We start from the raw sequence: 21,876 nt of genomic DNA, 5'->3' as shown, positions 1-21,876 counted from the left end.
ACCCCCGCGCCAACGCGGTTCGGGCGAGCGTGGGTGTACGGGGCAACCCCCCCCCCCCCAGCCTCATACCTCGATTGCTATCTAGATCTGTCGTGTCGCTATAGGTATAGGTATAGGCACTCATAGAGGGGTGGACCGTGGTGGAATGAGGGATCTTTGACTAGAATTCGTCCTAGTTTTCTTCGACTGGAGAAGTAAATAGTGTATGACACACCGAATTAATAGAATACAAAGTAGGTATAAGATTACTCTCGGCATCTCACACCGATAAAAAACGGCCTGTTCCAACTTATCTCACTCGCTAAACAAGAAACGTTATGGAATGCCATTTCAGTACAGCGCCATCTAGTGGAAGCACCATCAACTCGGAAAAAATATCTTATCAACCTGTATCATTCTTGTTCTTAAAAAACATTCCTTGGTGGGGGTCGAGGATTATCGATGTAGACATGAAATTCGCTAGATAAAGAAAATATAGACGTTTTATAAATATCAAGATGGACAAATACTTTGAGGGCAAAAGAATTCTTGTAACTGGAGGATGCCAAGGTAAGCAATAAGCATTTTAAATAGTTTATATTCAAGCATTTTATTTACGGATTTCTAACTCATTGATCATGAGAGAAAGCGTTAAGTAGTGCAGCTACCAATGCCATTCCTAAGTTGTAATAAGTAAGTACTAGCTTATTTCCGCGACTTCATCCGCATGGACTACACAAATTTCAAACCACTATAATCTAAAAAGTTTAAAAAAAACATTAAATTAAAATTAATTAAATTATTGTAAATATAGAAGCTTCTATAACAATACTTATTTCCTTAAATTTCTCTCGTAGGGAATCGCGCGGTTTTATATTATAAATTGCACGCGATGTATAATATGCCCGCGACTTCGTCCGCGTCAGTATCGTTTCCTAAAAATCCCGTTGGAACTCTTTAATTTTCCGGGATGTAGTAGCTTAGGTCTTTCCCTAAGCTATCTCTGTACTAAGTTTCGTCAAAATCGGTTAACGGGTACGGGGTAAGCCGTGAAAAGATAACAGACAGACAGTCAGACACACTTTCGCATTTATAATATTAAGTAGTACCTATGGATACGTTTGAAATCTGAAGACGTGTACAGTTTACTAAGTAGCGCCCATAATACAGTTCCTTGTAGATGTAGGTATTTCACATCCCTGTAGAATCTGTCATCACGCGTTGACGCGTTGTCGTTGTGGCGTTTGCGTATTTCTCTACTATTAACGGCTTTTGGTACAATATTTTCTTTTGCATTATGCAGGTATAGGGAAAGGCGTCGTGTTAGAGTGTTGGCGCCTCGGTGCTAACGTCGTCGCTCTATCGCACCAATCCCAAAACTTGGCAAGGCTAAAAAGCGAATACCCATCAATAGAAACTGCATGTGTGGATCTTGCCGACTGGGATGCGACTCGGGAAGTAGTAGACGCCCTGGGGGTTTTCCACGGTCTGGTGAATTGTGCCGGGTTTATTGTTACAGAGTCGCTTCTAGAATGTACGCCAAATGTTTTCGATCAGTAAGTTTAATTACCTTTTTTCCGTGAGGAAAATCCATCATGGATACCACCGGCAGACGACGGAGCACGAGGGACTCATGAACCCTCCTCCTCCCATGGCCCCACCAACCTCCCTGTTATATGAGTATGAGCCGAATCGCGGAAGAGCGCCCGTGCGGTACCTACTTGCTCTTGGCGTTGGGAGCACAAGGGACTGACAACTTATCATGCTAAGAAATGGTGATAGCCTAGTGGTTAAGGTTAGGTCGTGGTTGGCTCCTAGACGGGGGATTCGATCCCGGCCACGCACCTCTAACTTTTTTTGCGTTTTAAGGAATTAGTAAGTACCTAGGAACTTATCACTTGGTTTAACAATGAAGGAAAACATCGTGAGGAAGGAGAATTCTCCATAATATTCTCAATGGTATCTAAAGTTTGCCAGACAGCACTTGACCGGCCAGCGCTTGGTAAACTATGGCAAAAACCCTTCTTATTCTGAGAGGACATTCTCAGTAGTTAGCCGGCGATAGGTTGATGATGATCATGCTAAGAAAACCGTTGAACATTGATCGTTGAATCTAATAATGTATAACTTTTATATTACAGAACTATGAATGTCAATGTAAAAGCCATTCTGAACGTAACTCAAGTATTAGCCAAAAAAATGATAGATAATGGTATAAAAGGCTCGATAGTTAACATATCATCACAAACGTCGAAGGTAAGATCAAAGTAAATATTCTCTATCAGATTATCCCTCTTTTTAAATGTGCTGTCTTAAGCTTGAGGAAATTCAAAGTACTCAGGTAGTATAGAGCGTAGTTGACTTTGCTCAGACTTTACTTAAAGTTAAAACAAGACAGATTTATGTATGTCAGAGTTACATGCTCAGTAGTGAGCCGGCGATGGGTTGATAATGATGATGATGATGATGTAAACAGAATTAGCTAGTAACCACATTTAATTTATTTTTACTTTTTGCATACCTGACACAAGACAGGTCGAATTCGAAATATTAAACGAAATTATCGAAGTTGAAAATGAGTCCGCCAATTCTGGCAAGGATGTTACCTGTGTGCAAACACAATACCTAATTTGACTAATCAATTTTTGCAGGCAGCAATAAAAGATCATGTAGCGTATGCCGCTTCGAAAGGTGCCGTAGACTCGATGACTCAAATCATGGCGCTGGAGTTAGGTCAGCACGGAATAAGAGTCAATGCAGTACTTCCAACCGTTGTGATGACCGAACTGGGCCGTCGAGTGTGGTCAGAACCCAGCAAAGCCCAGTATATGCTGTCAAAAATTCCTTTAGGAAGGTAAGCAAAATTTTTCAAGCTGTAGGAAGCTTATTCCAAGCAATAAGCAATCGCTGGCCATGATACACGATCAAGTTTGCAGCGGACTTGAAGTAGCGTTCAGTAAACTTAACGGTGTACAGTAAGCGGCAGAAAATTAAACCTTTAGAAAGAAATAGCGGTTTTGTAGAGCGTTTCTGTCGTTGAGATTGACAAAACGTTACATAGGTATGAGAGGCCTGTGGCAGAGACAACGCTCTACAAATCGGTCGATGTACTATATTTCTTGCCGGCTACTGTACAGTGTGCATGATGTCATGCACACTTGATGGTATATGGCTGTCAGTTGACTGGACGCGCACCGCTTCAAATCCGCTGCAATTGACGTTATACGTCATCGTGTATGGCCAGCATAAAAAGGGGCATTTCTAACCAGGTAAACTTTTACCAACACAGAGTTATTATAAAGCACTATTCGCATGAAATATTTATTAAGAGTCATGTTTTTTAGATTATTACAAATGCACCTAATATTTCAGATTTGCCGAGGTCCAAGAAGTAGTTAACGCAATAGTGTTTCTTCTGAGCGATAAGGCAAGTATGATCAACGCCGTGCATCTCCCGGTCGACGGAGGATTTCTCTCTGCGTAATAAAAGCGTTCACAATTAATAATACAAAAAATCGGTTTTGTTTTATTTATTTTATTGTGCCAAAGGAATCGTACATACTGGACGTAGAAAACAATGCAAGCATAATAAAATTTTGTAATAAAGCATATTTATAATATGCTAAGCTATATGGGCCAGCATTATATTATTATACAACTGCATTAAAAGAAACACGATCACATAATGTAAATCAAACATCTTTGAGATACAAGTTCTATTACGTTTTACATATTATTAGTATAGTATAATATACTCAAATTGGAGGGAACATACTCATCCCCTTGACCTTAAATTTAGAATTCATTAAATCCATTAAAAGCTTCCATTGTCTAATTCCTTTATGTCTACCGTCTACCGCTCCGTTCCCTCCTTCCGTATTAGTCATTATGCTAAGGCTTGAGATATATAGAGCACACGGTGACTGCTCAGACTAAAGAAACTGCTAAAACGAGACAGCGTTATATCGCTGGCATAAATCTGTCTCGTTTCAACTGAAACTTAAGTCTGAGCAAGTGCGCTCTATAGATTAATTCTGACTAATGCCCACTAGCAATTAAACTTGCAGGAGTTAAATATACCTACTAAACATGCCATACCTGGGCCATATTTTGCGACACGATAGGTACCGCCTGCTGCAGACAATCATGATAGGTAAAATAGCTGGGAAAAGAGGGGTGGGAAGAAGAAAGAAGTCATGGCTACGTAACATTAGGGAGTGGACTGGCATAAAAACAGTCTGAGAACTATTCCGCCTAGCCATGGACAGGGAGAAGCTTAAAAACTGACTGCTGACCTTCAGTAATGGAGAGGCACTAGAAGAAGAACTAAACTTGCAAAAGTTGACTTGCTAGTATTTAGTGTAAATAACTTGCCAGAGTTAACTTCTGCAAGTTTTATACTGCTGAATTTCTGCCAACTTTATACACAGTGCAAGTGACACACCAGAGCATCTAATTGCTAGTAGTTTTATTGCTAGAAGAAACTTCGCATTAGGTAGGGATGCTGAATTATGTGTTAGGTATCGATACATCGCATAATATGAATATAAGTATCGATACACAATAATATCTCATTGGTTTATATCGACATATTCAAAATATGGTATGATTTATTAATCTGAAGATTTACCTAAATAAATTATAATATTTTGTGATTTATGACCGATGCCGATTCACAAAACTCAAGCAATTTACAAATATCAATGTTGATCTCAGCTGTTTGTACAATAAAGGAAAGATTTATACTAAAAACCGACATTTTAAAGCCATCATTATTGGCAATTATTCTCCACAGTTTTTCGTACTCTGAAGCTTAATTATTAACATTACAGGCTCGTTAAGCAATTTTTATCATGCGATATTTTTGTGGAAGTTATAATATTTTATCGATGTACATCGTTTTGAAATTTATCGATTGTAAAATAGGTATTTTTGTAATATTAATCGATATTCTAATAAATATCTTTTCGTATCCGACATCCTAGTCTCAGGATCACTGATGTCTAAGACCATTTTTAGGTGCTTATCAGTATTATGCTGTACACAACGCTCAGCTACGGAAAGAATGGAGGCAATCAATATATTATTATTATTAAGATGACAATAGCCAAAAAATTATATCGCTTTAATACTACAACAGTTACGTAATTATTTCCATTATCTAGGATATTGTAAAAAACGGTGTATCTGACTTACCTAAACCTTACTACTTAGACATCAGTGTTACAATTACTATATACAAAATTAAATCCGATAAGTCTTTGTCGATCGGAGCGGACACTAAACTCGAGAAGAAAGATGTGTCTCGTCAGGTAGCGTTCTTTAAAATGCACTGCACTGCACTCTTTTTTCACTGATACACGCACATGTCCGCTACATCGTCCGCCGCTTTCCCTGTGATACACTGCCGAATCGGGAGACGAAGTCTGAGATCTATAGAGCGTACTTTGACTTTGCCCAGACTTAAGTTTCAGTTATAACGAGTATGTCAGCCTCAGAACAAATACCTATAGAAGTAGCATTTAAGCTCTTATTAGAACGTGACGAAGGATCATTTTTGTCCTTATCACCGTGGCTACTTCTGTTTGTCAAGATGTATTTTGTACGTGAGATCTTGACAAACAACGTGTAGTGAGGTTATGTCGACTCAAGTATCTATTTTAAAGAAATAATTGCGTTGTTTTGAAAATTGACAACAATTTTTCTTTTTGAAGTTATTGTGCACCGGTGGGTTGCAGCATACTAGGCTACAATAGCCGATGCGAACTTAAAATAGAAGGAATAACATTTCACAAGTAAATGTCTCTGCTTGAGCGAGAGGGACTATAGGGGCCACGCTAGTTGCACATCTGTAGGTATATATCTGTGAAGTCAGCGATATAACGCTGTGTCGTTTTAACAGTGTCTTAAGTCGGAGCAGTCAAAGTTCGCTCTATACATCTCAACCTAACTCCCTTTCAGCTTAATCATTCCCCTCACAGGGTTCATAAACCTTACCTGGCTAACATAAACATATCTATAAGTATTAGTAAAACAATATCATTAAAGTATATTTGGGTAGGTATTAATAGCATACTAACATTCCAAAATACCAAACATCTGTCATACTAACATAGTTATGCCAATACTACAAAATTGGCACCCAAATATCAAAAGGGCATAATATTATGTCGTACAAAGATAATATTTCTATTGCAATTAAATGAATTTTAAACGCAAAAGGGATAATGGTATCAATTCTATTGTGCACACTATCTAAACTTACCTAAATTGACAGATCTAAATCTAATGCTATCTTTTCCGTAGCAAGCAGTATGAAAGGGATAGCAATATATTTAGATCTGTCATTGTAGTTTAATTTAGAGATTGTGTGCAACAGAATTAGCCACAATGTTAACAAAAATGCTAAAAATACTGTTGACTAACTTAAAAGGAAGTTGGTAAAGTAATAGGCACATTCGACCTCGATAAAAGAGCAACAAAGCTCGTTAGTAATAATTTCACAACTATAATCCTTTTCGATGTGCTAGGTTTTATAAAAATAACTAAATATAACATGGACTATATTTAACAACTAAAACCTCATGGAATATCCTAACTGTGGGACATTAGATTCCCATGATATCAATTTAACAAAATACTAGTTTAAATATAATATAATATATTTACATAAAATTGAACCTAATTCTCAGTCATATTAGAGATGGATGGTCTAATGAAGTCCAATAAATATTTCCACATATCCAATATGAGACAGTAACTTTAATTATCAACATATTATACAATTATCATATTTCCACAGATTAAATGCAATCAACTGTCATATTTTACAAGGCTTTCTTTTTAGGGTTCCGTACCCGAAGGGTGCCAACGGGACGGTATTACTTAGTCTTCGCTGTCCGTCCGTCTGTCTGTCAGCGGGCTGTATCTCGTGAACCGTAATAGGTAGAGTTGACATTTTCATAGAATATGTATTTCTATTGCCGTTAAAATATCAAAATGTCCACCATGTTAAAAAAGTGTTACTTATACGGTGCTACGGAACCCTTCGTGTGCGAGTTCTTCACTTCTTCACTAGGCCGGTTTTTCTATGAATGCATCATGCATTCTACCCATGAATGTAACCTCCTCCTGAAACCTACTTGAAGCAAATACCTACTAATCGCTATCCCACTCGACTGCTGAGCGAGAGAGACAGAGATTGAACACCAGTGGTGTCCGAAGTCTCACTTTTAATTTGGTAGACAAAGTGGGATAGCCATAAGTAGGTATTAGGAGTGCTCTATTCATAGGTATTTATTTTATTTTAACGAACCATAAAATAAAATATTGAATGATTTTATTTGTTTGATAATGAATATAAAAACGCTAAATTATTCAATATAAAGATTATAATGAATTTAAAATAAGCGTGAATTTAAAGTGGTCACCTATTTTGTGTTCTAATAGTATCTATGGTGTGGAACTAGCGATAGAATCATTACCCATTTATTAAATATGCGGAAGTATGTTTGTTTGTTGATTTGTCCTTCAATCACGACGGAGATACGGATCGATGTACAACTTTTGGCATGGTTATAGTTAAAGACTTAAAAGTGACATATTAAGTAGCCTATGGGAAAATCAGAGTTCTCTCGGGATTTTTAACCGATTTCCAGAAAGGAGATTTTAAAAATCTAAATCTACGCGAAGTCTCGGGCATCAGTTATGTACGATAGTTCAATTTTATTTTATAAGAAAAATAGATAATTCAAAGGATTAAAATCTGACAAAACTAATAGTTGGAAGGCCTACTAATAATATTTATTATTAATTTTTTTAGTTACTAAGTTTTAAAGGTAGTGTTTTAGTAATCATTTTGTAAGACTGCTTAATATTTTATTCTTCAATGTACTATTACAATGTGTTGTACAATTTGCATGCACTTCCATCTATTAAATCACTACCCCCATTATAAATGCGAAAGTGTGTTTGTTTGTTGGTTTGTTAGTTTGTCTTTCAATCACGTCGCAACGGATCAACGTGATTTTTTGCATGGGTATAGTTTAAGACCAACAGAGTGACATAGGCTACTTTTTATCCCGAAACATCAAAGAGTTCCCACGGGATTTTTAGAAACCTAAATCCACGCGTACGAAGTCGCGGGCATCATCAGCTAGTTAATAATAATTTGTAAATAATAATTTAAATTCGTAATATGTGCCACAATTAGCTAACATAAGATACAGAGGTGAAAGATTTTGGTACTTCACATGAGATCAATACTATATTTCATTACAAGTGTGGAAAGACTGTCATTGCAAAGAGTTTCGACAAATGTCTACCCGAGCCGAGGCGCAGCCGAAGGCGAGGGTTGACAGTCGGAACAAGTTGCAATGACGGTTCCGCACGTGTACTGAACGACTATTTTTAATACAGTTGCGAAAAATGAAGCAATTTAATAAAATAATAAAAACACAATAAACTCAACTAACTTAACATTTTCTGAAAAACTATTTGCTTTTTTCTCTTCTCTCCACGCAATAAATTCGTCGTATGTAGATTGTAGATATGTAGCGACTATTTGACTTTTCCGGTAAAATGTTCTCCGAAGCATTTTGTGCAATTATACTGAGTTCCGGTCACCACCGGAATTCAAAAAAACTAGGGTCGAAATTACTCATTTTGTGCAACAAACAACTAAACTCGCAAAGAAAATTTCTGAAAAATGGCGCCAACCGTAGAATATAAGCAGTTTTTTTTCTTCACCCATTCTGGTAGGCAAAGGGAACTATACAGCCAAGTCTTCAGTAGAAGTTTTTTATTGATATGAAATGAAAATGAAATTTAATGAGATGAAATAAAATGAAACCTAACCCTCATTCAATCAAATCATTAAATCTGATTGTGAAACAAATTAGTAGCTTCTTTTTAGAAATATACATATTTGCATGAATCATAAAAACTTCTATGATTTTTTTTAGTAAAAACTTCAAGGTTGGTTTTTCTTTTAATAGACATTATTTTGACAGTTGGGAAAGAGAACGCACGAGTTCGGGAAAGGTAAAAAAAAAAGCACGAGTATGTAATCACCTCCCGAATTACACATCCCGAACGCTATACATCCCTGCAATACGCCACTTTTTGAGCAACTGTATTAAAAAGTTATTTAAGACAGGTACTCATAGTACGCGAGCTGTACCTGTTTATAGAGTTCCGTACCAAAATGGTAAAAAAGAACCTTTATGGTGAAATTAAGTCCCGTCCATCTGCTGTCACGCCTGCTTATTGCAGTAACCACTTATGATATCGCCTTGTCTTCTATATAAATAATAATGAATCGCCGAAATATCGCCGCACGCGCATAGCTTCCGAACGACTACATCAAAATTCTTTTTTTTGTTGTAATTTGTGATTGTCAGGTAAAGATTTGTATGAAAGAAATTTATTGGAAAATCGGAAAAGACAGTTCCCGAGGGACGCGGACGAAGTCGCAGGCAACAGCTAGTTAAAGTACGTAGCAGCTATTAAATAAGACTTGCCCTAGTGAACGAATTTATAAAACATTATTATTACAATTACTAATACAAGGTATCTACTTTTTCAAATAAAAGAGATTGCCCATTTTCTTAGGAGCTTTGGGCCCCCCCTAATATAATTGTTATGTCACCATGGTTTTAATTTTATTTTGTAGACAAATAATTAACTCTTTATATTCTGCAAACGATTTCTATTTATTCACCCTGGTTATAAAGAAATCTTATTTTTTATATTGCTGATATTGAGGTTATATTTAAGTAATACTTCTTCAAAATAAATGCATGTTTACGATTCGAACTGTAATTGTGGATATTTTCAATAATAGTGAAAAAAAGTCGTTATAAAACATAATCGTAAAAAAATAACACATTTCTAAAAAAAATTATTTAAGTTTTGACACGACGCCACAAAAGAGGGCCCGTTCACGGGCGATCTCCTTTAACGAGTCGCTACATGTCATCTCTGTCAACAGTTAATATACTTCAGAACAAATAACTGTAGAAAATGCCCCATTTTGACTCTTACTGTTAAAGCGAGATAGCTTTATGCATTTAAGCTCTTGTTAGAACGTGACAAATGATTATTTTTGTCCTTATCACCGTGGCCAGTTTTTGTTTTGCAGTTTCAGTGCATTTGTTGCACTACACCATACATTTAAACTAATTATTTTTAATTTTCACGCGATGAAGGGATTTTTCTCAACAATTTAAGGAAGCGTACATGTAGCACAATTTGAAACATTTCCATTGGTGCAGACATAGTTTATATTCCAGGGATGGACATAGGCTTTCATCCCGGAAAATCGAAGAGTTCCCACCGGATTTTAAAGACTTGAATCCACGCGGACGAAGTCGCGGGCATCATCTAGTACAGAATAAGAAAACATTGGTTTCGATACCACAAACCGGCAGTATGCACGCTGTCAATCGCTTTCACTTGTTCATCATTCGCTTGAGTACCCAGCTTTGGTAGTCCATGTAGTCATGGACAGATCGATTGTATCGCAAAACTACGGCCAATGAAGAATTTAAAATTTTACATTGTCTTCCACCAGAATGAAACATATAACTATTTTCGTATGAAAATCTAGTCATTATTCTAACACAAATGGCTATTTCTTCAGATTTATCTTACCTAATTAAAACTATGGCAGTGGCTGGACGATTCGAACTGATTTAAAACACGCGCGTAACTCAGGTTTTGTATCGATTTAGGCACCCGCATTATATAGTACAGTCAAGACCAGATAATTCTATTTTTCCCAATGCATTTTTTTCTTGTCTTGGCATGTTGAAATATTTAATCTTTAGACACCTTATCACTCTATATTTTTATTTGATACTGACTGTACCAACTGTTAATTGATAGCTGATAAATGGAAGACAATCTGTTTCGAAATCATATTGCACGTGAAACCCCATTGCGAAACCATAACTAAACCCAAAATCAGTACAATCCATACTAATATTATGAATGTGAAAGTGTGTCTGCCTGTCTGTCTGCTAGCTTTTCGGGACCTAAGTTTAACCGATTTTGATGAAATTTGGTACAGAATTAGCTTATATCCCGGGGAAGGACATAGGCTACACTTATATACATAGGCTTTTTATCACGGAAAATCAAAGAGTTCCCACGGCATTTTTAAAAGCCCATCCGTTTAACCGATTTATATGAAATTTGGTACAGAGGTAGCTTGCATCCCGGAAACTGACATAGGCAACTTTTTATCCCGGAAAATCAAACAGTTCCCACGGGATTTTTAAAAAAGCGGACGTAGTCGCGGGCTATCTTTAGTTTACTATATTGCCATGTAAATGAAACACCATGATGAATTAATTGGTATCAAAACAAGGCATTGTCGATTGGATTTTACTCAAAATATATTAATATATTTTTATACAATATGTATAACTGAAATAGAGCTCAGAACAGTGTCAAATAAATGCATTTGTCAATAGTACGATCGAGAGTGACCATGGCATCATGCTTTCAAATCGGAAATCGCTCACACGCTTCACTCGTTCATATATTTACATTTTACTTAACATCTAAATATAACTGAGCAAAAAGTACAATGCTGCCGTCCTATATCTAAAAAGTAGTTTACTGTAAATAATAGTTAACAGCTGATATATATAGAGCGTACTTTGAATTTGCTCAGACTAAGACAGAGCTAAAACAAGACAAACATATCTCTATATAAATCTGTCTCGTTTTAACAATCTTAAGTCCGAACAAAGTCAATATGCGCTCTATAGATCTCCGCTAGTTATCGCCAAAAAATATGGGAATTTAGAAAAACTGATGCTTCTAAAAAAATTCGACGACTTCCCTGGAGTAGTAAGCACTGTAGTCTTATTAGTGGGAGGTCCCGGGGTCGATTCCTGGCAGGAGTTTGGAATTTTATGATTTCTGAATTTCTGGTCTGGTCGGAGGCTTCGGCCGTGGCTAGTTACCACCCTACCGGCAAAGCCGTGCTGCCAAGTGATTTAGCGAGATGCCGTGTAGAAACCAAAGGGGGCATGGGTTTAATAAAAAACTGCAAATCCCTTCCAGGTTAGCCCGCTTCCATCTTAGACTGCAATCTTCACTTACCACCAGGTGAGATTGCATTCAAGGGCTAACTTATATCTGAATTTAAAAAAAAATTGCTATATAAGACCAGATTCAAAAGCTTGGTTCTACGTCACATTGTTATTTAGAAACATTCGCTTTTAGAAATATTAGGACGATAACTCAAAAACTACTCTTTGTAGTTAACCGTTTTTTAGATATAAGGCGGCAGAACGGATGCGCTACGCTCAAACGAGTCGCATCATAAAGGATTATTCATATTAGACCGTGCGGGGCCCGAGCCGTGCCACATCCGAGACAGATTGCCAATTTGTATGAGGTCACATCAGACTTGCCATACCATGTCCAAGTCTCGTCCATGTTACGTTTATTCATATAAAATTGCAATTCGTGGATCGTCTCATCTGCGCGTCAGACGTGCCTCGAATGTGGCACGGCTCGGGCCCGGCACGGTCTAACATAAATCATCCTTAACGAGACGCCGCGGAGACGGGTCACGGTCCGCTCGACGATTCGCCTAAAAATAATTTACAATATATGAACGTTTAACATGAATGCGTACAAAATTGATTGTTAGTTTAACACTCGAACATGGGGCGGGCGCCGTGGGCTCGCGTCGCTCGGCGCGCGCGGGGCGGCGCGGCGCGCGGAGCTCCCTCACCGCCACTCCGAGATGGCCGCCACCGTGGTGCTGGGCTGCGCCGTGGGGCCCGGCGCCGCTGCCACAGACACTACACGTGGGTTATACTTGCTAACTGAATACTAGGCCTTCAAACTACAACTATTATAAAATACCAGCACTCAAATTCATCAACCCATCACCAGTCTACTACTGAGCTCGGGTCTCCTTTCAGAATGAAAAGGGTTTAGGGATGTGAAAGAATATTTGGAGTTACATTTACACCTCGTAGGTTTGCTTTTTCGAAAGAGTAGCACGTGCCTACTATACACCTTTTGGTCAGAGGTATCTAATATCCACATCCACACTAATATTATAAATGCGAAAGTGTCTGTCTGTCTGCTAGCTTTACTGGTCTGTCTAACCGTAGCATATTACACAATTGAAGATTATCTAAATGATAAAAGAGCGTGGATTTGACCTGCAGCTCGTTCCGGCAACGCACAAGACTGCAAATACTATTTTATACATGGCATAATCTTGTACCTATATCAAATATTTGAAAAGAGCAACCGCCGAGTTTCTTGCTGGTTCTTCTCGGTAGGAAAGGCATTCCGAACCAGTGGTAGATGCATCCGACTATTCGTAAGTACTTGTAAAAGTTTATTCGAATAAAAAAGATTTTTATTTTATTTATTTATTTATTTAACCAATTTTGATCAAATTTGGTACAGAATTAGCTTACATCCCGGGGACAGCCATACCTATGTGAGGTCTTGTATGTCGCTCTCAAGAATAGAGACAACGCTCTGCGAAACTGCTATCTCTTTTTAAAGGTTGATGTATAATATTTTCTGCAAGCTACTTTAGTTTATAAATGATACATACGGCTTGTTTCTTCCTGTTCCTGATTTTGATCGGGGCGTCTGAGCGTGCGGTCGAGAGGTGGAAATGATCCTCGCGGAAGACCTGAAATTTAACAGAATTTTATTTATTGAGTTCAGAAAATAAAAATTATTTTAGATAAGTAAATATTCTTCACAAAAGTTATTAATGAAACACCTTCCCTCTTATACATTAGCGTCATGAAAGAATAGCACTAATCTTGAACTACACAGTGGGTGAATTATCAATGTATTAACTGTTGGTATGAAGTGAGGCACGACGGCGGGTATCTAATTCATTCATTGTCGGCGCGATTCAATTGGTTCGTCAGTCATTCGTATCAAAGAACAGCACCTACTCACAGACCCATTAATCTAAAACTAACTACTACTGCTAACTACTGTCGCTGGCTACAGGCCTCAAAGCTCCGAGTCACTCAGCGAGCGATGGACAGAGCTATGCTTGGAGTTACTCTACATGATCAAATCAGTAATGTGGAGATCCTTAGCAGCATCAGAGTAACCGACATAGCTTAGCGGGTGGCGAAGGTTAAGTGGCAATGGGGCCCCAAGGGGCTGGAATGGCGACTTCGCATCAGAAAGCGCAGCGTTGGAAGACCCCTCACTAGGTGGATGAACATCAGGCGAGTCGCAGGAAGCAGCTGGATTCAGGCGGCGGAAGACCGTGGCATGTGGAAGTCACTACAAGAGACCTATGTCTAGCAGTGGACGTCTATAGGTTGATAATGATGGAACTGTACTCACCAAACTTGAGCATATTCCAGTCGAAAACGTAGTCATAGGTGAAACCCTGTCGGTAGAGGAGCATGCGGAACAGCTGGCGCAGGTGGCCGTAGTCGGGCCGGTCCTCGAAGCGCAGGCGCCGGCAGTACTTCAGGTACAGCTGGAACTCGATCGGGTGGTTCTGCGGGACGACGCATTACGCTTAGCACACACGTATTCAAACAAAGGTCAAGACAGGCCGAGCTCAGTTGGTCAAATGACCCTAGAAATATACCTACGGCGGCACAGAACGCAGAGAAACATTCGCTTTTATAAAATAACGAAGGGCTGGCCAGCACTGGCTCTCTCTCTATTACCAAAACTGTTAAAACGTTAAATTTATGCCTTAGCTTAAAAGTTATTTGGCAATTATTGAAAAATATGCCCTTAAAAACTTTCTATTTATGTTTATCCAATTTACAATTCAATCAAAGCATCGATTTAATTGTGGTAGATACCCGTTATTTACCGTACACTAGCTGCCCTGGCGAACTTCGTTCCGCCTAACAGTCAAATCAAATTTTTTCTTTCCGTAAGAACCATCCTCGTACTTCAAGGAATATTATAAAAAGAATTAGCGAAATCGGTTCAGCGGTTCTCCAGATTTGCGATGACCAACACATTTGGTGATTCATTTTTATATTATAGAAGATTATGTGTTAAACTACGAAATAAGCTTCAAATCATTAGTTTATTTATATTCGATTCCTATCAAATTAAAAACTTAAATATCTGCAAAGAGGCACTCACAGCATTTGCAGTTCCCACTTACTTTGCACAGCTCGTCAAACGGTGTGGACAGTTTCTTCTCAGATATTCTCTCGTATTTCTGGCGTTTGGTGGCCGCCTTGAGGCCCTGCCACGGCAGACTGCCGCGGTTGAAGTACATGAGCACGTAGCCCAGCGACTCCAGGTCGTCACGTCGCGACTGTTCAATGCCTAGGTGAGTGTTGATTGATGCATATCTTGCTGTGCCTGAAAACATGGATATGATACAGTATAGTCAGAGTGAACTAGAGTGACGTAACTCTCGGTTTGATCCAGCTGCTCGATTGCGGTAGAATGACAGCTACAATTATCACGATCGCAATCACCTCTGATTGGTTGACGCTCGCTCACTATTTGAGCCTAAATAGCTCAACCGGTAAAGAAGTGGACTGAAAACCGAGAGGTCGACGGGTTCAAACCCCGCCCGTTGCACTATTGTCGTACCTACTCCTAGCACAAGCCTGACGCTTAGTTGGAGGAAACGGGAATATTAGTCATTTAATATGGCTAATATTCTTTAAAAAATCGTCACTGACAGGCGACAAATGTTCCTACATGAACATTTGACGCCTCTCAGTGACGGCGAAGTCTCGACGTTTTGTTACAAGGTAAATAACCTTACTGTCGTGAACTGTGGTATAGTATTGAAAAGAAAGGAGCAATTGCAGCTTCGTTCTGATTCTATACGATCGAAACTTCATAAGGTAGAAACTTGTCTGAGACAGTGAACAAAACTTATTTAAATATTATGTACAATAACAAAAACGGTCAAGTGCGAGTCGGACTCGCACACGAAGAATTCCGTAACATCGTACAAGGTGTATATAGTACGCGACAGGTCGAGATGGCAATCAGGGTATGAGGCGGGGGGGACGCCCCGAACACCCACACGTCACCCGCGCTAGCCCGCACCGGGATACCGCGGGGCTGTGCAGGTGGTTTGCGGTGTTCCCTCCCCGCCTCCCCGATAGCAATCTCGACCTGTCGCGGAATAAACTAAGTAGTAAAAATAAATGATTTGAGTTATATTCGTAAACTTTGACACTACAAGGTTTCCATAAATGCACCCTGGGTGCATTTATGGAAACCTTAGAATCTTCTACAAACTACACCTACTCACCTGTCAAGTTTTTGTTTTCTCTATATGGGATATGTTGATTGGTGCGTCCATCTTTGTACTTCTTGGCTAGTCCAAAATCTATAATGTATACTAAGTTCCCTCTTTTGCCGAGGCCCATTAAAAAGTTGTCTGGCTTAATATCTCTGCAAGTAAATAATAATATAATCACTACCCATATTATAAATGCGAAAGTCTGTTTGTTTGTTACTTTGTCCTCCAATCACGCCACAACGGAGCAACGGATCGACGTGATTTTTTGCATGGATATAGTTAAAGACCTGGAGAGTGACACAGGCTACTATTTATCTCTGAAAATCAAAGAGTTCCCATGGTATTTAAAAAAGTATATCCAGGCGGACGAAGTCGCTGGCATCAGCTAGTAATGTATCTGCCTTTAGAATGACATTTCGGCTTTGTAGAGCGTTGTCTCTGTCACTCATACCTATGTGACATTTTGTCGGTCTCAACAACACAGACAGTGCTCTACAAATTCGCTATCTTGTTCTAAAGGTCGATGTACATTACTACATAGTAAGTACTATAATGATAACCTCCCTGGCGCAGTGGTGAGCACTGCGGTCTTATAAATGGGAGACCTTGGGTTCAATTTTATAAGGAACTAGCGACCCGCCCCGGCTTTGCATGGGTGAAGTGTAGATACTAATGTGGTGTCAGTGAGATTTAAATTTTTCTAGGGATCACTAATTTTTTGAGACTTAAACTATACCTATAAACCTTCCTCTTGAATCACTCTATCTATTGGTGAAAACCGCATTAAAATCCGTTGCGTAGTTTAAAAGATCTACGCGTTCATAGATACATACATACAGACAGCGGGAAGCGAGTTTATTTTATACTATTATGTAAAGCTTTATATTTTCTAAATTGGCTCTTATAGCATTATGCCGGTAATCTGTTCGTGTATAGTTCAGTTTTACATAATTATTTTGACATCACCCTAACTAGAATTCAAACTCTTACACATAAGGTAGATTTTCAAACCGCTGCCCTAACAAAAAATTACCTAAAATAAATATGAAAGGTCAACAATGCCTTTGTCATAAGTAAATGGTTAATAAGCTTAGTAGCACAATATTGACTCAGCTGTAGGAATTGATTATATCTAAATACAAACACATCAATTAGATAATAAATAAACAAGATTTATAATGAAAGTCGTAAGTTTGGTCATGTACTATAGTTGATAAGGCTACTGTCTGCAATATTATAGCTACATCGTTATCTTTAACCTTATAAAATGACCTGCACTAATAAACATGAAGTGCCCTGACCATCACTTTCTGTTTATAATATGGCACTGGTACTGATTCTGATCACAAGTAAATTTTAGAGTACTTATTTGCATCTTTTTCTTACCAGTGTAATAAAAAAAGGACAGCCTTAACCAACTTAATTTAAAACTGTCAATGTTCATGACTTTAGGTGCCAGTCTTGAGCATAGTGTTTAAATTAGTAGTGTCAAATTTCATTTTCTGTCTTTTTTAGCAACATTAAAAAGAAAACGATGCACATAGATGCCACTGTTTTTAATACTAAGTTCCAGAGATATTCATAACTTTTTAGTATTGAAACAGATCTTACTCTATACATCTTGCAACAAATACTAACAGGAAGATAATTATTGAAACAGTAAATCAAGTTTTTATTATTATTATTATTATTATTACATGGACATTTTTCTTGCCACACTCACTGTATATCATTTACTAGCTCTTGGCTACAATAATTCATACTCTATAGCATTTGGGGATAGTGTAACTATCTATTTATTAAAGAATTTTAGAAATTGGATAGTGGATAAGTTGTTTCAGGCATTACCTCCAAACTTACCACCTCTTTATAGTGTAAAGTCTGAATAGTAATCACTACCCCTAATATTATAAGTGTGAGAGTGTGTTTGTTTGTTGCTTTGCTATTCAATTACACAGCAACAGAGAAATGGATCAATGAGATTTTTGCATGGATATAGTTAAAGACCTGGAGAGTGACTTAGGCTACTTTTTATTCTGAAAAATTAAGTTTCCACAGGATTTTTAAAATACTTTTTTTTTTTTTTTTTTTTTAATAGATATAGCGAGCAAGCGAGCAGGCGGGTCACCTGATGTTAAGTGATTACCGCCGCCCATGAACATTTGCAGCACCAGAGGAGCCGCCGATGCGTTGCCGGCCTTTTAGGAATTTGTTGGTCCGCCCCTTGAATAACCCCATGTTATAATCTAGTGGGAACACCGCCGATGGGAGTTGGTTCCACAGTTTGCACGTGCGTGGAAAGAAGGATCTGGCGCAGCGGACGGTCGAAGTGCACCAGACACCCAGATGGTGAGGGTGAAATTCCTTACGGTGGCGCGCGGTGCGGTTGTAGAAAAAAGAGGGTGGAATGAGGTCAAAAAGCTCTTCAGAGCACTCCCCATTATACAGGCGATAGAACACGCATTAAGAGCTAACGTCTCTGCGGTGCTCCAGGCTTTCCAACGAGGCGGTTAGTTTGGGATCGTCCACAAGTCGAACAGCCCGCCTTTGGATCCGATCAAATGGAAGGAGTTGGTACTGGGGTGCTCCAGCCCAAAGGTGGGAGCAGTACTCCATGTGAGGGCGGACTTGCGCCTTATAGAGTAGGAGCCTATGCTCGGGCGCGAAGTACCGCTTTGCTCTGTTGTCTGTCTGTTGTCTGTCTGTCTGTTGTCTGAATACTTTAATCGCACGCATCATATATTGATTCGAAAATTTCTAAAGTGAGTTACCTATGAATGAAGTTCTTATAATGTATGTGCTCAATGCGAGTGATGAGCTGGTCTGCTAGTAGGAGCACAGTCTTAAGGGAGAAGCGACGCGAACAGAAGTTGAAGAGATCTTCCAACGAAGGGCCCAGTAGTTCCATGACCATAACATTGTAGTCTCCCTCGGAGCCACACCATTTTATTGCTGGGATACCAACTGTTGACATATTAAAAACGTTTAATAAAACTTCCTATTACAATATATATATAATAATACATATTATCTTCTCCTGAGCAAAGTTTAATTATGGCACACAATCTCACCAGAGACTAGCTAAACACAAGTGTGCAAACACAGTTGCACTTTCTATTCCGTCACCCCCATAGTCTAATGACAGAATAGGAGAAATCAGGTTCAGGACCAACAGTTTATATATACTCTTTGAGGCTAGCAGATGTGACACACTTTGAATCAAAGTAAAACTTTATAAACTTACAAAGCAATGAATAAATAATAAATCAATGAAATAATAATATTTTTCTTCAGTAATATTATATTCTTGATTCATGAGCTGAGGAATGCTAATAAGAAACAAAATGATGTGAATTTACTAATATAAGTTTGTATGTTCAATGCTAAAGCAGTTAGTGCATTATTGGATAAGAATATCTAATAGAGTAATAATTTTATTTAATGCTTCATTCATAGTAATTAGACATCAAAACCTTAAGAGTTACGGCAGTTACGCACTCATAAGATCCGAGTCCGAGAAAATACGTTCCTTTTTGTTTTTGTATGGTAGCTTATGAAATATTATGTCGTAGATAATCGCCGGTATTCTCACGGATGACGGATGACGGATGACGGAAGTGCAGTGCGTAATCGCTTTTAGAATATTTCTATGGACTTGGATTTCAATACATGCAAACATTTTTCTTTGCAGCAATATACTTCTCTCACATTAATCAACATATTATAGTACACAATTTTACTTAAAATTAAAACCAAACCAAACAACCTACATACTACATACCCAAGGTGTAGCAATAAAAATGTGTAGATATATTATGAGAAAGAGACAATAAATCCTGAATAATTTCTTAAGTAGCACCAAAGTTTATTCATATTGTGAGGTTCATGTAGTGCATACATTGTGATTTTTAGTAGCCTGATAATTTTAACGCTACCTTGACTTGTTTTATGAACAAACAAACATCAGTTTTAAATGTGGGATCTTATCCCCCAATCCTGAAACTAATTTCTATATTAGGGATAATGTTTACCCCAAATTGCACTTTCTCTTCAGATCTATGATAATAAGGTACACAGAATTACCAATTAATTAGCAACATAAGGTGTAGAATAGGTCACCATAAAAGTGTCAATATAAATAATTATAAACACAATACATGTTACTCACCACCCCCTTGCATAAGTTTATAAAATTTGCTCTCTATGTGTAACTGTGGATGTCTTGTCCTTTTACATTCTAATTTTATGGCTACCTCCTTTCTTGTTACTATGTGTGTTCCTGAAATGTAAAATGAATTATTAATAATAATCACTCATTCAGGTACAGTTCCTGTAGTTTGGTATTTAATGTTAGTAATGAGCTTATTGACTTCTTAACGGGTATTTTATGAGATATACTTCGCCCTTTTCTATGCCCTTGCTTTCATGGTTAGTACCTATTTAAAATGTAAAGAAACTGATAACACTACAGTGATTATCCAGATTTTATATTTTGACAGAAATATTGTAATCTTTTGCGCAATAAATTAAACCAACATGCATTATTTAATTATGTACAAGCATCGCAAAAATCAAGGCAGAACAAGTCACATGTTATCACAAAAAACAATAAAATAAATATTACCTACAAGATTGAATCCAAAATTATGGTATTAATAAGTTGCAAGGGCAATTAGTTTCAGATAATAAGCTTATACCATGAAAGGGCTTTTAGCTAGGCATTTCGAAACAAAAAAAATGCAGCTGGCCTACAATAGCAACCATCTTTCTTTGTTTACAATGGTTTCTATTCTCACTTACCTAAATAAATGTCTCCGAAGGATCCTGAGCCAATTTTACGACCTAGTCTGTATTTATTACCAACACGAAGCTCCATTTTGAAATTTTGCATGATAAAATTACTTTAATATCATTGATGGCCGATTCATTACAGGACGGCCATATTTGCGATAGACGCAGATCTTTGCTCAACAGAACTATAGAACTTTGGGTGAAATATATCAAATAATAACTTCTGCACAGTCGACCTTAAGTAGTTTAATAGCAGGAATCTAAAATATACACTATCTTTCTTTTACAAAATATTAACAAATTCTCTTTTACACACACGCATTTAGATTTTTTTGTAACCTCTGAATCAATCTTCATTCATTCTTCATTCTCTAGCATTTTCTCATTCACAGATTAAAAAAATACATATTTTTCATTCGTTCAATTTGAATGCGTTCAAGTTAAAAATATTTAGATATACCGTACAGTAGGCACGGGTAACATTGGTTTATTCACAGAATATAATTACAAGCCGCGGCGGTTATCAAAAAGTTTTGTGTAAATAAGTGTTGTATCTTGTTGCGGAAACTTGTTGCGAAAACTGTTTGATGAAACTTGTTTTGCAAATTGTTTTACAGCCGTACTCAGAGTCGCTTAATCGTTACTTAAGTTTAATTAAAACGTGACAGCTATATCTCTCACATAAATTTGTCTCGTTTTAACTCAATCTTTAGTAACGATTAGCGACTCTGAGTACGGCGGTTAGATAAATACATGCTGTCAAATACCCTGTTAATGGCCTTGTGCACAGTGCACTCATCCGTATTCGGTTCGTACTCATTCGATTCGTATTTTTACGGATGCGTGAT

The 21,876-nt window shown here is 37.8% G+C and overlaps 2 protein-coding genes across 3 annotated transcripts; one reads left to right on the top strand and one right to left on the bottom strand.

Moving 5' to 3' along the window:
• The first annotated feature begins 183 nt into the window (after nt 1-183).
• LOC117987862 (L-xylulose reductase-like) lies at nt 184-3,804 on the top strand. The gene is made up of 5 exons (XM_034974929.2): nt 184-549; nt 1,283-1,535; nt 2,121-2,235; nt 2,631-2,833; nt 3,352-3,804. Exons 1-5 carry the CDS (start codon nt 498-500, stop codon nt 3,461-3,463), a joined length of 735 nt encoding a protein of 244 aa, XP_034830820.2. The 5' UTR covers nt 184-497; the 3' UTR covers nt 3,464-3,804.
• Nucleotides 3,805-10,587: 6,783 nt separating this feature from the next.
• LOC117988019 (casein kinase I-like) lies at nt 10,588-21,378 on the bottom strand. Of its 2 annotated transcripts, none has more exons than XM_034975123.2 (8): nt 21,038-21,378; nt 20,406-20,516; nt 19,009-19,201; nt 16,247-16,389; nt 15,131-15,333; nt 14,341-14,500; nt 13,580-13,660; nt 10,588-12,803 (listed from the first exon to the last, which is right to left on the bottom strand). In XM_034975123.2, exons 1-8 carry the CDS (start codon nt 21,126-21,128, stop codon nt 12,730-12,732), a joined length of 1,056 nt encoding a protein of 351 aa, XP_034831014.1. In that variant the 5' UTR covers nt 21,129-21,378; the 3' UTR covers nt 10,588-12,729. The 2 variants fall into 2 exon arrangements, with proteins under 2 accessions (XP_034831014.1, XP_034831015.1); XM_034975124.2 differs by having other exon boundaries at nt 10,588-12,791.
• Between the last annotated feature and the right edge of the window lie 498 nt (nt 21,379-21,876).

The sequence above is a fragment of the Maniola hyperantus genome, chromosome 13 (assembly GCF_902806685.2).
Source record: "Maniola hyperantus chromosome 13, iAphHyp1.2, whole genome shotgun sequence".
In the NCBI taxonomy this organism is placed as follows: Eukaryota; Metazoa; Arthropoda; class Insecta; order Lepidoptera; family Nymphalidae; genus Maniola; species Maniola hyperantus.
This window is presented reverse-complemented; position numbering and strand designations above follow the sequence as displayed.